This window comes from Lepisosteus platostomus, chromosome 5 (assembly GCF_059453375.1).
Source record: "Lepisosteus platostomus isolate fLepPlt1 chromosome 5, fLepPlt1.hap1, whole genome shotgun sequence".
NCBI lineage: Eukaryota > Metazoa > Chordata > Actinopteri > Semionotiformes > Lepisosteidae > Lepisosteus > Lepisosteus platostomus.
The window spans coordinates 67,610,136-67,621,665 of record NC_142615.1 but is presented as its reverse complement, the minus strand read 5'-3'; the positions used below and the strand labels follow the sequence as shown (position 1 = coordinate 67,621,665).

General features: G+C 54.5%; 1 protein-coding gene and 1 long non-coding RNA gene across 6 annotated transcripts in view; one reads left to right on the top strand and one right to left on the bottom strand.

Moving 5' to 3' along the window:
* Positions 1 to 58: 58 nt before the first annotated feature.
* On the top strand, positions 59 to 4,378 carry LOC148671846 (uncharacterized). Its single transcript, XR_015937110.1, has 2 exons — positions 59 to 572; positions 2,111 to 4,378. It is a non-coding gene; the product is annotated as an uncharacterized LOC148671846 (long non-coding RNA).
* A 163-nt stretch (positions 4,379 to 4,541) lies between these two features.
* Positions 4,542 to 11,530, bottom strand: part of mdc1 (mediator of DNA damage checkpoint 1) — a 34,987-nt gene continuing 27,998 nt past the window's right edge. For all 5 annotated transcript variants that reach the window (XM_088632709.1, XM_088632711.1, XM_088632713.1 and 2 more), the window contains 5 exons: positions 10,724 to 10,873; positions 9,996 to 10,178; positions 8,040 to 8,165; positions 5,871 to 5,981; positions 4,542 to 5,311 (listed from right to left, as the gene is read on the bottom strand). In XM_088632709.1, the coding sequence (XP_088488835.1) occupies positions 5,114 to 5,311; positions 5,871 to 5,981; positions 8,040 to 8,165; positions 9,996 to 10,178; positions 10,724 to 10,873 (768 nt within the window). In that variant the 3' untranslated portion in view covers positions 4,542 to 5,113. The remainder of the gene's footprint in view (positions 5,312 to 5,870; positions 5,982 to 8,039; positions 8,166 to 9,995; positions 10,179 to 10,723; positions 10,874 to 11,530) is intronic.

The window sequence follows — 11,530 nt, the reverse complement described above, 5'->3', positions numbered from 1 at the left end:
ACACACCCTTGGACAGGACACACACACACCCTGGAGAGGACACACACACACAGTTCTTAGCCTCTTCCCTGGCGCTACAAGATATTATCGGCTCAGGAGGAAAGGTGCAAACCGAGCCAAACCCCCCGCCCCAAAACTATTTTGTCTCCTTTTAACTAATTTCCCAGGTTCTGAAGACGCTGCGTCTTGTGGGCCGTGTCCGTGCTTGAGAACCGACCACAGACCCGGATCCCGGTTCCGCGAAGGACACAGATAAAAAGTAAGAAAGTTCTGGGGTTTGAAAACTCCGCGGGTTTCTGAGCGACCCCGGAGCAGGATGGCGGCGTGCTCGTCACATCTGCAGACCCAGCTCCAGTCTTTCATGCAAATTTAGCTCAAATCGATCGTGCATGAAGTGGCAGAGGTTTTCCGCAACAGGAGGACCGACTCTTGAGGAGGAGTTTCGGGACAAACTGCACGGCGTCTCCCAGCTCCTGGTGAGGGGGGCCGGTTATTATCCGGTTCTGGTGCTGAAGACATCTGTGATACAGCGACAGGACGGAGGACGCCTTCATAACACTCCCAATGACCGGGTGTGTATTTATTAGCAACGCGAGGAAAAAAACCTCTCCTGTCCATCTGGCGTGTCCAACTCACGGTGGTTTTAGTTTGGAAACAAAACGTACGTCGGAACGGGCCAGACACACCAGAAATAATCGAAACACTGATAAGCATTACACGTTTTTGTGTGTGTGTGTTTTTTGTTGTTGTTGTTGTTGTTGTTGTTGTTGTTGTTGTTGCAATATCGGTGTGTTTCAAAACAGTGCCTGGAGCTTTCCTCTCTGTTGATGTCCAGATATGGCGCTTTAAAAAAAAAACCTCATGTCTCGCAGTAACAGGGCTCAGATTGTAGTAGAAACGGATCGGCGATTCTTTGATTTGATTTGATTTGTGAGTCTCACAAAACGCAGAACCGCCAAACGCTGAGGCGGACTGCTGAGGGGAAAAGGTTATCCCGCTGACCCTTGACCCTTGACCCGCCCCGGCTCCTTCGCCTTTGAAGTGCTTTGCCGGAGCAGCTGGCCAGTACACAAGTCTCGCGTGTACCCTTCAATACTGCTTCTTCATTTATATAGAGATGAAAATGAAGCTGGTGTTGGGATATGGGTAGCTTATATTATATGTCCTGGGTGTGTGTGTCCTGTGTTGGACTGGTGTCCTGTCCAGGGTGTGTGAGTGTGTGTGTGTCCTGTGATGGACTGGTGTCCTGTCCAGGCTGTCTGTGTGTCCTGTGATGGACTGGTATCCTGTCCAGGCTGTCTGTGTGTCCTGTGATGGACTGGTATCCTGTCCAGGCTGTGTGAGTGTGTCCTGTGATGGGCTGGTGTCCTGTCCAGGGTGTGTGTGTGTGTATGTGTGTGTGTGTCCTGTGATGGACTGGTGTCCTGTCCAGGGTGTGTGAGTGTGTGTGTCCTGTGATGGACTGGTGTCCTGTCCCAGGTGTGTGAGTGTGTGTGTCCTGTGATGGACTGGTGTTCTGTCCAGGGTGTGTGAGTGTGTGTGTGTCCTGTGATGGACTGGTGTCCTGTCCAGGGTGTGTGTGTGTGTCCTGTGATGGACTGGTGTCCTTTCCAGGCAGTGTGTGTGTCCTGTGATGGACTGGTGTCCTGTCCAGGCTGTGTGTGTTTCCTGTGATGGACTGGTGTCCTGTTCCAGGTGTGTGAGTGTGTGTGTGTCCTGTGATGGACTGGTGTCCTGTCCAGGCTGTGTGTGTGTGTCCTGTGATGGACTGGTGTCCTGTCCAGGGTGTGAGTGTGTGTGTGTCCTGTGATGGACTGGTGTCCTGTCCAGGGTGTACCCCGACTTGCTCGCTAGGATAGACCCCGGCTCCCCCACGACCCCAGATTGGATGAAGGGACTGTCAGACGGCTGATGATGTTTTCTGTCATGTGCGCTGCCCGATCGCTCTTGAGTGGGATTCAGATCTCTTGTGTCTGTAGGTCTCCACAGTTGCGGGGGTCTCAAATGATTCGACTGCAGACCTTAAGTTCTGACCTTGTTATTAAAACGCTTTGCTGGACATTGATCGACTCTGGACCCATGCCCTGTCCTCTTGTCCTGTGTTTTTCAGGGTCAGAGGTCAGTGCTCTCCCTGACTCTGGGGACAGGGCTCCTCTTGACCAGCAACACAGTGAGAGCTCACCGCCGCACAAGGGAAAGAGACACTCAGGGAGCAGCACACAGAGAGCAGACAGAGACAGGATCTGGACTCTGTGCCCACGATGAAGACCGAGCCTGAGAGTGAGACACCTGGGCTCTTAGTATGTGATGATTTTATAGAGAAGATGAATAATCTGGACTCAAACAATATTACACAAGGTTGTAATGAATTGGGCTGTGTCTCTGTACAAGAGCACAGTGAAGAACTGGATGTCTTTAATCTTACAGAGCAGGACACGGAGCCCCAGTTGATAGACTCTCCAGATCAGCAGACTGCTGTCCCTGGCGAAGAGAACAGTGCTGAGTCACAGCACCCAGAGGAGAGTCAGGACAGGGAGGAGCAACACCGAGACCAGATGAGCCCGGGGCCGGCGATGTCCCCGGAACGCGGACAGCCGCAGCCTGGCTCCAGCCCCTTGTGCGCGCACCAGCACGTCCCCAGGGGAGAGAAACACCTGCAGGGACACCTGCGCGCGCACACGGGAGAGAGACCGTTCTGCTGCGGGAGGAGTTTTGTGATGTCAAGCCCTTTGAAACTGCACCTGCGCGCGCACACGGGAGAGAGACCGTTCTGCTGCAGCCACTGCGGGAGGAGCTTCAGTCGGTCGAGTCACCTGCAGGGACACCGGCGCGCGCACACGGGAGATGGGCCGTTCGTTTCGGCTGCGCAGCCGACTCAGGGAGTTTGAGAGTTTAGATGAGCGTTTTAAAAAGGCACCAGCGAGAGGAAAAATAGGGCGGGGCAGACGTGGGGGGGCTAAAGGGTTAAAAATTCTCTCTCTCTCTCTCTCTCTCTCTCTCTCTCTCTCTCTCTCTCTCTCTCTCTCTCTCTCTCTCTCTCTCTCTCTCGGTACAGCGGGTTCAAAACACCAGCTTGCTCCATCAGCTGCTGATACGACGCCGATATGCAGCAGCTCGCGTACGGAGATATCTTCCGCGTACAGCAGAAGATTGCCGAACCAATAGAAACGGATCCAGATTGGAGGTTGTTTTTTTTCCTTTTCCTTTCCGAGACTGAAGCTCCCTGCGTTCCTTTCAGTCTTGTACAGAAGGGCAGCTGTGGCTTTTCCTGTCGGACCTGTTGTGCCAAGCAAGTGGCAGCCGGTCGGGTCTCTCCCCCGTAGCAGAAGCCTTCTTTATTACATATGCATATGGGAGCCTTGCTCTCGCAGGCCAGACTCCAAGAAGTATTGCAAAGACTGGTCTTTTTATACAGTAAGGTCTGTGAAACTCGTCCACAACTTTGGCTGTCCACGTGAAGAGCTGTTTTTGTAACCCTGCCAGGAACATTCAGCAGCTGTGCCTCGCGCCATAACCCACAGGTTGACAATCCAGCACGTGTGGGCGAAAGCCGAACTGCTTTACCTCCACAACCGGCAGGAGTGGGAGAGTTACAAGACGCACCTGCTTTAAGATATGAAAGGCTTCCACCTGAATTAAGAACAATTCCCCCCGAGCCACCTTCCTCCTTGCAAGGAGGCCGAATAAACCATCTCTCCTCTTTTTTACTCAAAGGGAGTCAGGGCGATGAAGGAAAATCATCTTCCCCCCCGGGCTCGGGCCGGGACCTTTCGATACGTCTGATCAGTTGCGAAAAAGCAGGTTCGGCCTCGGGTAACCCGAACCGCATCTTTAGAGGGTTTGCTCTCCCGTTTGTTTTAGGAAACTCGGGTTTCCCGCAGTGTGGAATCCTCGGGCGAAAAACGTTCTCCCCTGCCTGGCGATGCCCTTGAAGAGAAACCCCAGGCATTCGCGGGCATTCGTGTTGTAGGACGTCATTAACAATCCCAGGGTGTTTCTCGAGAAGAGTAGGGGTGTTACCCTGGTGTCCTGGCCAAATTACCCCCCTGGTCTTTACCCATCATGGCCTCCTAATAACCCTCTCTGAACTGCCTCCATCCCTCTGCTCTCCTCCCCACTGAGAGCTGGTGTGTGGGGAGAGGACTGGGGCGTCATCCAGGTGGGGCTGCACACTGGTGGTGGTAGTGGGATCCCCATGACCTGTAAAGAGCTGCACACTGGTGGCGGTAGTGGGATCCCCATGACCTGTAAAGAGCTCTGAGTGGAGTGTCCAGAAAAGAGCTATATAAAGCGTAAGATTATTGTTAATCATCTGAAGGATCTCTGTGTGAATCTGTACAGTTTTGTAATGGAAATAAAAGCTGTTCGACGATACAAATTCACAGTCAAGCTCACAGCTGCTGTTCTCGTTAGCCAGTGTGACATCAGTGTGTTTGACAGTGTCAGTGTGTGTGTGTCACTGTAACAGTGGGAGTGTGTGACAGATGTGTGTGAGTGTGACTCAGTGTGTGTGTGTGTTTGTGCCTGTCCACACCGCTCCGTTTTCACTACAAAACTTTATTGCTCGACAAAATAGCCTATTAATATAATATTACACTGGAATAAAGGGCGCCCCTGTGTCAGCATGAGCGAGAGAGGCAGGGGGCACCAGGTACATTCACCAGTTACATCCAGTCCAGCAGGTCTGCCTGAACCCCCACAGTGTCAGACAGGAGCCCCCAGACCTGCTCCTGGAGAGACACAGTCCAGCAGGTCTGACTGAACCCCCACAGTGTCAGACAGGAGCCCCCAGTCCTGCTCCTGGAGAGACACAGTCCAGCAGGTCTGACTGAACCCCCACAGTGTCAGACAGGAGCCCCCAGTCCTGCTCCCGGAGAGACACAGTCCAGCAGGTCTGACTGAACCCCCACAGTGTCAGACAGGAGCCCCCAGTCCTGCTCCAGGAGAGACACAGTCCAGCAGGACTGCCTGAACCCCCACAGTGTCAGACAGGAGCCCCCAGTCCTGCTCCTGGAGAGACACAGTCCAGCAGGTCTGACTGAACCCCCACAGTGTCAGAAAGGAGCCCCCAGTGTCTGTGGAGGTGCTTACTGGGCTCCAGGTCTCAGCTCCTTCAGCGCCTCCTCCTGCCCCTCTTGGCGCCCGGGGGGGTGTCGAACCCGGGGCCGGAGAGGCGGTGACGCTCCAGGTCGACGCTCTGCTGCAGGATGCCCGTGAGGAGGAACTCGGCGCTGAGCACCGGCAGTCCGGCGCGCAGGGCGGGCTGGCACAGGGGGGCGTCCTCGGGGCAGGACAGCACCAGCGTCTGGCCCTGCGACACACAGCGCTGTCAGGGACACAGGACGCGCACACTCCCCCGAGACAGACAGACACAGGACACACACACTCCCCCGAGACAGACACAGGACACAGGACACGCACACTCCCCCGAGACAGACACAGGACACAGGACACGCACACTCCCCCGAGACAGACACAGGACACAGGACACGCACACTCCCCCGAGACAGACACAGGACACAGGACACACACACTCCCCCGAGACAGACAGACACAGGGCACGCACACTCCCCCGAGACAGACAGACACAGGGCACGCACACTCCCCCGAGACAGACAGACACAGGACACAGGACACGCACACTCCCCCGAGACAGACAGACACAGGGCACGCACACTCCCCCGAGACAGACAGACACAGGACACGCACACTCCCCCGAGACAGACAGACACAGGACACGCACACTCCCCCAAGACAGACAGACACAGGACACACACACTCCCCCAAGACAGACAGACACAGGACACGCACACTCCCCCGAGACAGACAGACACAGGACACACATAGTAGGACAGAACAGCGGGAGTCACCTTGTTCACAGAGGGCATTTTGGGCAGGAACACGGCACCACTGCACACAATAATGTCCTTCATCTGCGCCGGTTCTGGTTTCACTGAGGGAGTTACATGAATCTCATAGCCCTGAGAGAGAGAGAGAGAGAGAGAGAGGGGTTCATACAGACACACTGACTGGACACTCCAGTACATGAACACTGCACTGAGAGAGAGAGGGGTTCATACACACACACTGACTGAACACTCCAGTACATGAACACTGCACTGAGAGAGAGATGGGTTCATACAGACACACTGACTGGACACTCCAGGACATGAACACTGCACTGAGAGAGAGAGAGGGGTTCATACAGACACACTGACTGGACACTCCAGTACATGAACACTGCAGTGAGAGAGAGGGGTTCATACAGACACACTGACTGGACACTCCAGTACATGAACACTGCACTGAGAGAGAGAGGGGTTCATACACACACACTGACTGGACACTCCAGTACATGAACACTGCACTGAGAGAGAGAGGGGTTCACACAGACACACTGACTGGACACTCCAGTACATGAACACTGCACTGAGAGAGAGAGGGGTTCATACACACACACTGACTGGACACTCCAGTACATGAACACTGCACTGAGAGAGAGAGGGGTTAATACAGACACACTGACTGGACACTCCAGTACATTAACACTGCACTGAGAGAGAGGGGTTCATACACACACACTGACTGGACACTCCAGTACATGAACACTGCACTGAGAGAGAGAGGGGTTCATACAGACACACTGACTGGACACTCCAGTACATGAACACTGCACTGAGAGAGAGAGGGGTTCATACAGACACACTGACTGGACACTCCAGTACATGAACACTGCACTGAGAGAGAGAGGGGTTCATACACACACACTGACTGGACACTCCAGTACATGAACACTGCACTGAGAGAGAGAGGGGTTCATACAGACACACTGACTGGACACTCCAGTACATGAACACTGCACTGAGAGAGAGGGGTTCATACAGACACACTGACTGGACACTCCAGTACATGAACACTGCACTGAGAGAGAGAGGGGTTCATACAGACACACTGACTGGACACTCCAGTACATGAACACTGCACTGAGAGAGAGAGGGGTTCATACAGACACACTGACTGGACACTCCAGTACATGAACACTGCACTGAGAGAGAGAGGGGTTCATACAGACACACTGACTGGACACTCCAGTACATGAACACTGCACTGAGAGAGAGGGGTTCATACAGACACACTGACTGGACACTCCAGTACATGAACACTGCACTGAGAGAGAGAGGGGTTCATACAGACACACTGACTGGACACTCCAGTACATGAACACTGCACTGAGAGAGAGAGGGGTTCATACAGACACACTGACTGGACACTCCAGTACATGAACACTGCACTGAGAGAGAGAGGGGTTCATACACACACACTGACTGGACACTCCAGTACATGAACACTGCACTGAGAGAGAGAGGGGTTCATACACACACACTGACTGGACACTCCAGTACATGAACACTGCACTGAGAGAGAGAGGGGTTCATACAGACACACTGACTGGACACTCCAGTACATGAACACTGCACTGAGAGAGAGAGGGGTTCATACAGACACACTGACTGGACACTCCAGTACATGAACACTGCACTGAGAGAGAGAGGGGTTCATACACACACACTGACTGGACACTCCAGTACATGAACACTGCACTGAGAGAGAGAGGGGTTCATACAGACACACTGACTGGACACTCCAGTACATGAACACTGCACTGAGAGAGAGAGGGGTTCATACAGACACACTGACTGGACACTCCAGTACATGAACACTGCACTGAGAGAGAGAGGGATTCATACAGACACACTGACTGGACACTCCAGTACATGAACACTGCACTGAGAGAGAGAGGGGTTCATACACACACACTGACTGGACACTCCAGTACATGAACACTGCACTGAGAGAGAGAGGGGTTCATACACACACACTGACTGGACACTCCAGTACATGAACACTGCACTGAGAGAGAGAGGGGTTCATACACACACTGACTGGACACTCCAGTACATGAACACTGCACTGAGAGAGAGAGAGAGGTTCATACAGACTGGACACTGTGATGAGCCGTGGACAGTGGACAGACTGACCTGCAGCAGTGGTTGTCTGTGGGCTCTCAGCAGTGACTCCGACAGGGAGAAACTGAAAACCTTCTCCTGTGCTGTGTCCTTCACCAGGAAGGGTCTGGGAGACAGGAAGCATCCATTGCGTCCACTCTGAGCAGGACACAGAGAGACACAGTGACCACTCTGAGCAGGACACAGAGAGACACAGTGACCACTCTGAGCAGGACACAGAGAGACACAGTGACCACTCTGAGCAGGACACAAGCACAAAAGATTTTAAATTGACTCCTATAGTGATTAGGGGTGTCCAGTCCAGTCCAAGAGACCAGTGGTGTCCAGTCCAGTCCTAGTGACCAGAGGTGTCCAGTCCAGTAAGTGACCCGTGGTGTCCAGTCCAGTAACAGTGACCAGTAGTGTCCAGTCTAGTCCAGTCACAGTGAACAGGGGTGTCCAGTCCAGTCCAGTCCCAGTGACCAGAGGTGTCCAGTCTAGTCCAGTTCCAGTGACCGGGGTGTCCAGTCCAGTAACAGTGACCAGTGACCAGGGGTGTCCAGTCCAGTCCCGTCCCGTCCCAGTGACCAGTGGTGACCAGTCCAGTCCCAGTGAACAGAGGTGTCCAGTGCAGTAACAGTGACCAGTGGTGTCCAGTCCAGTAACAGTGACCAGTGACCAGGGGTGTCCAGTACAGTCCAGTCCCATCCCAGTGACAAGTGGTGACCAGTCCAGTCTTAGTGACCAGAGGTTACACAGAGGTGTCCAGTCCAGTCCAGTCCCAGTGAACAGAGGTGTCCAGTCCAGTAACAGTGACCAGGGGTGTCCAGTCCAGTCCAGTCCCAGTGAACAGAGGTGTCCAGTCCAGTAACAGTGACCAGGGGTGTCCAGTCCAGTCCAGTCCCAGTGAACAGAGGTGTCCAGTCCAGTAACAGTGAACAGAGGTGTCCAGTCCAGTCCAGTAACAGTGACCAGGGGTGTCCAGTCCAGTCCCAGTGAACAGAGGTGTCCAGTCCAGTAACAGTGAACAGAGGTGTCCAGTCCAGTCCAGTAACAGTGACCAGGGGTGTCCAGTCCAGTCCCAGTGAACAGAGGTGTCCAGTCCAGTAACAGTGAACAGAGGTGTCCAGTCCAGTCCAGTAACAGTGACCAGGGGTGTCCAGTCCAGTCCCAGTGAACAGAGGTGTCCAGTCCAGTCCCAGTGACCAGGGGTGTCCAGTCCAGTCCAGTCCCAGTGAACAGAGGTGTCCAGTCCAGTAACAGTGACCAGGGGTGTCCAGTCCAGTCCAGTAACAGTGACCAGGGGTGTCCAGTCCAGTCCCAGTGAACAGAGGTGTCCAGTCCAGTCCCAGTGACCAGGGGTGTCCAGTCCAGTCCAGTCCCAGTGAACAGAGGTGTCCAGTCCAGTAACAGTGACCAGGGGTGTCCAGTCCAGTCCAGTCCCAGTGACCAGGGGTGTCCAGTCCAGTCCAGGCCCAGACTCCACTGGCGAATCTGCACACTGGAGTACAGGCCTGTCTGCAACAGCCCCTCCAGTGGGGTCTTTATGAATCCTCATTAAACACTAATTACAGGGGAGACAGTGGAGACAGTGTCAGAGTTGTCATGACGATGTCAGGGCAGCACTGGGAATGGAAGACTAATTATCTCCCTGGGTTTTAATTACTGTGCTGGGGGCAGCTTGTTCCCCCCTCCCACCCCTCTCTGTGTACAGTAGAGCCCCCTGTCCTGACTGGAGGAGCTCACCCAGCTGTGTCTGGAGAGAAGCCAGGGTATCAGCTTGTTCCCCCCTTCCACCCCTCTCTGTGTACAGTAGAGCCCCCTGTCCTGACTGGAGGAGCTCACCCAGCTGTGTCTGGAGAGAAGCCAGGGTATCGGCTTGTTCCCCCCTCCCGCCCCTCTCTGTGTACAGTAGAGCACTCCTGTCCTGACCTCGTCTTCGTGATTCGTGAACCAGAGAGCCTCAGTCTACAGGTACGGGGTCCCCACCTTGTCCAGCCACTCCGGGGTGACCACAGGGACGCCCCGGGCCACGGCGCACAACAGCTTCACCGTCCTCCGAATGCGGTCGGTCACCAGGTGGGTGCAGTCGTGCACCCCCTCGGCCAGGTCGCCCCCCAACCTCAGGACCACAGCCGAGACCGAGTCATCGTCCACTCCAGTGAAGAGCACCTGGACAGAGAGAGAGGGGTTCACACAGACACACTGACTGGACACTCCAGTACATGAACACTGCACTGAGAGAGAGAGAGGGGTTCATACAGACACACTGACTGGACACTCCAGTACATGAACACTGCACTGAGAGAGAGAGGGGTTCATACAGACACACTGACTGGACCCTCCAGTACATGAACACTGCACTGAGAGAGAGAGGGGTTCACACAGACACACTGACTGGACACTCCAGTACATGAACACTGCACTGAGAGAGAGAGGGGTTCATACAGACACACTGACTGGACACTCCAGTACATGAACACTGCACTGAGAGAGAGAGGGGTTCATACAGACACACTGACTGGACACTCCAGTACATGAACACTGCACTGAGAGAGAGAGGGGTTCATACAGACACACTGACTGGACACTCCAGTACATGAACACTGCACTGAGAGAGAGAGGGGTTCATACAGACACACTGACTGGACACTCCAGTACATGAACACTGCACTGAGAGAGAGAGGGGTTCATACAGACACACTGACTGGACTGACCCTCGGTGAGTGAGAGCTGGGGGCAGCTCTGGGACTGACCACAGCGGTCCGCCGGGAGGTCTTGGGCTCGGGAGAGGGGTCCGGGGTGGGAGGCGGGCGCTTCCTGGAGGAGGCCGTGGAGCGGCGTCGCGGAGAGGGGGTGGGGCAGGTCTGGGAGAGAGAGGAGGTGCACACTGACGTCAGGACAGAACAGGCAGGCGGTGTCAGTGTGGGAGTGTGAGAGTGTGGGAGTGTGTTTGAGTGTGGGAGTGTGTGTGTGTGGGAGTGTGTGTGGGAGTGTGTGGGAGTGTGTTTGAGTGTGAGGGTGTGTGTGAGTGTGGGAGTGTGAGTGTGTGAGTGTGTGGGAGTGTGGGAGTGTGGGAGTGTGGGAGTGTGTTTGAGTGTGTGGGAGTGTGTGGGAGTGTGTTTGAGTGTGTTTGAGTGTGTGTGAGTGTGTGTGGGAGTGTGTGTGGGAGTGTGTGTGTGTGTGTGGGAGTGTGTGTGTGTGTGTGTGTGGGAGTGTGTGTGTGTGTGGGAGTGTGTCGGTGTGGGAGTGTGTCGGTGTGGGAGTGTGTTTGAGTGTGTTTGAGTGTGTCGGTGTGGGAGTGTGAGTGTGTGTGTGAGTGTTTGAGTGTGTGAGTGTGGGAGTGTGGGAGTGTGTGTGAGTGTGTCAGTGTGGGAGTGTGTGTGTGTGTGGGTGTGTGTGTGAGTGTGTGAGTGTGAGTGTGTGGGTGTGTGTGTGGGTGTGTGGGAGTGTGAGAGTGTGGGAGTGTGTTTGAGTGTGTCGGTGTGGGAGTGTGGGAGTGTGAGGGTGTGTGTGTGTCTGTG